Source organism: Lathyrus oleraceus, chromosome 5 (assembly GCF_024323335.1).
Source record: "Lathyrus oleraceus cultivar Zhongwan6 chromosome 5, CAAS_Psat_ZW6_1.0, whole genome shotgun sequence".
NCBI lineage: Eukaryota > Viridiplantae > Streptophyta > Magnoliopsida > Fabales > Fabaceae > Lathyrus > Lathyrus oleraceus.
Genome location: NC_066583.1, coordinates 402,039,935 through 402,044,553, shown reverse-complemented (window position 1 = coordinate 402,044,553; position 4,619 = coordinate 402,039,935). Strand labels below are relative to the sequence as shown.

General features: G+C 33.4%; 1 protein-coding gene across 1 annotated transcript; it reads left to right on the top strand.

Annotated features, from left to right (window-relative positions):
* Positions 1–2,163: 2,163 nt before the first annotated feature.
* Positions 2,164–3,216, top strand: LOC127081038 (uncharacterized). The gene is made up of 2 exons (XM_051021328.1): positions 2,164–2,279; positions 2,697–3,216. Exons 1-2 carry the CDS (start codon positions 2,164–2,166, stop codon positions 3,214–3,216), a joined length of 636 nt encoding a protein of 211 aa, XP_050877285.1.
* The last annotated feature ends 1,403 nt before the right edge of the window (positions 3,217–4,619 follow it).

Genomic DNA, 4,619 nt, shown 5'->3' with positions numbered 1-4,619 from the left:
TGGAACATCTGGTCCAGTATGTGTCCTTTCTTCACAAAAATAGCTTGAACACTCCATGTTATTTTTTATAATGCAACCAATCTAAAAGGAACAACAATCTACACCTTTATAAAATATTGGCAAAAAAACTCTTTCAAAAACATACAAGATGTGCATAAGCACACCACAAACAAACACACATCGCAAACAACAACAACGGAAGTAATATAACACCCTGAATTCAACTAAACTATTTATGTGAATTTAATTGCATTTTATTTCAATATTTTAGTAATTTAATATGCTTTTTATTATTATTTAGTGGATATATATATATATATATATATATATATATATATATATATATATATATATATATATATATATATATATATATATATATATATATATATATATTATAATATATATATATATATATATATATATATATATATATATATATATATATATATATATATATATATATATATATATAATATATATATATATATATATATATATATATATGGTATATGGCATTATTGGGTATCTTGGTGAGAGTTAGGAAGAGTGGTAGAAATTAACTAGAATTTTTAATTAATTTTAAAATGAGTTAAAAAAACATAGAATAATAAATAAAATAATATAAATAGTGATATTTGGGTGAAAATTAGAGTTTTTAGAAAAATAAGAGAAAATTAGAGGTGGGAAGGGTAAAAGTGGAATAATAAAAATAGGGGAATTATGTTTTAATTTAAAAATAAAAGCATGACGGTTGAGGGAGTTTACTAATAAGTATACGTTTAACTGAGAAAAAGAGGCAAGAGGGAATGTGAGAAAAAGGAAGAACAAAGACTTGGGATAGGAGATCGACATAGCTAAAGCTTGAGTAATTGCTAGAAGTTCAGGTAGGGGGATTACTCTAATATATGTGTCAATTTTATGAAGGGTATAGAGGGATCCTCACCCTCGTCTAAATTTTCCTCTTTTTCTTCATTGTTGTGTTTGTGTGTTTTGGAATTGTTGTGATAAACATGAATTAGTGTTTGATTCTTACTATTGTAATTTGTGCACCATCATATGTGAAATTTTGATTGTTGGTGTTCATATCAATTGTTAATAGGATGAATATGTTGTTGAATTGTGAATGAATTGATGAGAAAATAGGGATGTGTAAGTTCTTTCATACAATTATGTTTCGATGATAAATTAATTATGTAAAATGTTTATCCATGTTAGAATATAATTGGATAGGGTTTATAAGGGATAGAGGATGAAGAAGATGAGCTAAAAGTGGGATTTCTTAAAAAAAATCGGAAACCAATCAATTGGTTCCTCTGGAATAATCTATTGGTTCACCAAACTGAGCCCAAAAATATTTGACAGCAAGCTCAGACCAATCAATTGGTCCACTAACAAAAATCTATTGGTTCCCTTAAAACCAACTGATTGGACCACCAACTGCAATCTATTGGCACCCTTGTTGTTTTAACCATAAATTGAGTTTCGTGACTCTGTTTGAGTCGTGGTTTCAAGCGTTGGAAAGATAACGTGTAGGAATACCTTATAGTATCATTATAATAGGTTAAATATGTAAATGAAGATCTGAATGTAATGCTTTTCTTGTGGTGTTTATGGATGAGTATTAATGAATTATATAATTGACTTTTATGTTGAGTTGTGAATTGATGATTAGGATTGCATGTTATTAAGGTGATTATAATTACTTGTGTTGAGTGAGGAGTAAGTGTTGCTGTGAGTTGGAAGGTGGCCTTAGAGTTTCTCTTCGTTTATTTTATCATCTTATTTCTATTTAGTTAGTTTAATGCTCAAATCTGTCACATTGGGAACAAGGTGTTTTATTTGTTTTTGAGTTAACCGTTGGATTATGTCAGTTTAATTAAGTATTTCAATTTGAAGAGATAATTGAAGTTTATGTTAGTTATTTAAGTTTTGCTGCGAGTTTTGAAATTATGCATGTCATGTTTGAGTAGCATCCTAAAGTGTGAATTTTATTCTTTAATTTATGAGTCGGGGTTTTAGGGCTTACACTAGTGGTATCAGAGCCTAGTCAGTCCATCTAGTCAGGTTTTGTGATGTCATTTATTTCCTAGGATTCGACAGGTGTATGAACATTGTCGATGCAATGTTTCTTCTAATTGTAGTTTTCTGGTGTGAAAATAAATGACTGGAATAAATGATTGTGCAATCGCTGATGCTTTAGTGGTTATGGCTCACGTGATGGGTCAGGAAAATCAGGATGTGTTGAATCAAAATGGGATGGCAGATGAGTTCATAGGGTAGGGAAAGTTCCAGAGGAACAATCTACCAAATTTTAAGGAAAGGTACAATCCAGAAGGTGACCAGGTTTGGTTGAGAAAGTGTAGTATTGGTGGAATAATGCTCCTTAGAGGCATGAAGTTGCAGGTACTGAGATCACGTGGGAAAATTTTAAGATTGAGTTCCTTGAGAAGTACTTTCCTATTGATGTTCGTAGAAAGAAGGAGATCGAGTTCCTTGAGTTGAAACAAGCAAACATGACTATTGCAGATTTGCTATGAAGTTTGAGAAGTTGCATAGGTTCTTCCCGCATTAAAATTGGGTAGGAGATAAGGGTCCAAGCGTATTAAGTTTGAAAGTGGCTTGTGTCTAGAGATCAATTAATTCATCAGGTCCCAGGAGTTTCGTCAGTTCTCTATGCTGGTTAATCACTGTAGGATCTACTATGAAGATATTTGGGCTAGATCTATTCATTGTAAGAGTGTTAGTGAGAAGAAAAGTGGAAATAAAAATCATGGAAAAAATTATGAGGCAACCGTTGATAAAGGGAAATGTAAGGCTTTATGTGGGAAAGAGACAAGTGAGAGAGGCACTGTTGTTTCTGTCATATGTTTTAGTTGTGGAGGAACGGGTCATCATGCTAATGAATGCAAGAGCTCTGGTCAGAAATGTTCCAAGTGTGGGAATCCAGGACACCGTATTGCTGATTGTAAGAGAAATATGTTGACTTGCTTTAATTATGGAGAGCCAGGTCACATTAGTACTCAGTGCCAGAAACCAAAGAAGGCTTGGTTTGGAGGGAAAGTTTTTGCTTTGAGTGGAGCTGAGTCTAATAGATATGATAACTTAATTCGATGTATGTGCTTTATTAATGGTGTTTCTCTGATTGTTATGATTGACATGGGTGCGGAGAATTTGTTCATATCTCGTGATTATGCTAGAAAGTTGAATCTTTAAGTGTCTTATAAGGTTGGGAGTATGGTCATGGATACCCCAACTAATGGTTTGATGACTACTTTGTGGGTGTTCTTGAATTTCCATTTTACTATTTATGGTAAGGACTTTGGTATTGACTTAGTCTGCTTACCGTTAAGTCAACTAGATGTTATCATGGGAATGAACTAGTTGGAGTTCAACCATCTTCATATCAATTGTTTTGATAAGTCTGTGATGTTTCCAGAATTAGAAGTAGGTGAAGAACACATGTTTATGTCTTCTAAGAAAGTGAAGGTGTCTTTGAAGGATGACACTTAGCTATTTATGATGTTCTCTTCTTTGAGGGCTGATAGGAAAGTTATGTTTGATGATATACCAGTTCTGTGTGATTTTCCAGAGGTGTTCCTAGGTGATATTGGTGATTTTCCGCTAGAGAGAGAGAGGTGGAGTTTGTCATAGACTTAGTACCTGATACTAGTCCCATGCCGATTGCTCCTTATAGAATATCATCTTCATAGTTGAGGGAGTTGAAGAAACAATTAGAGGATCTGCTTGAGAAGAAGTTTGTTTGGCATAATGATTCGTAGTAGGGAGCGTCAATGTTGTTGGTAAAGAAGAAGGATGGTAGCATGAGGTTTTGTGTTGATTATAGATAGCTTAATAAGGTTTCTATAAAGAATAAGTATTCTCTTCCGAAAATTGATGATCAAATGGATCCGTTAGTTGGTGCTTGCGTGTTTAGTAAGATTGATTTGTGATCAGGTTATCATCAGATTTGTGTGAAGCCAGAAGATATTCCGAACTGATTTTAGAACTCGATATGGTCCCTACGAGTATTCAGTGATTTAGTTTGGTGTGTCTAATTCACCGTGTTTTTTCATGGAGTATATAAATAGGACCTTCCAACCTTAGTTGGATCAGTTTGTGGTTGTGTTTATCGATGATATATTGATGTATTCCAAGATAGATGAAGAGCATGCAGAACATCTAAGAGTTGTGTTATAGACCTTATAAGAGAAGAATTTGTATGTGAAGTTGACCAAGTATGAGTTCTGGTTGCGTGAAGTGAGATTTCTTGGGCATATGATTTTTAGTGGTGACATAGTGGTCGATCTGTCTAAGGTAGACACAATATTGCAGTGGGAGACTCTAAAGTATGTTACAGAAATTAGAAGTTTTCTAGGGTTGGCTGATTACTATAGAAGGTTTATAGAAGAATTTTTGAAGCTAGATTTTCCATTGAATCTGTTTACTCGGAAAGGTCAAGCTTATCTGCGGGATGTTTAGTGTGAAGAGAAATTTCAAGAGCTCATAAAGAATTTGATAGCAGCTTCAGTTTTGATTTTTCCGGGTCCAAGTGAAGTGTTTTTAGTTTATTGTGATGCTTTAAAGAAGGGTTTAGTCGGTGTGCTTATGTTGAATGG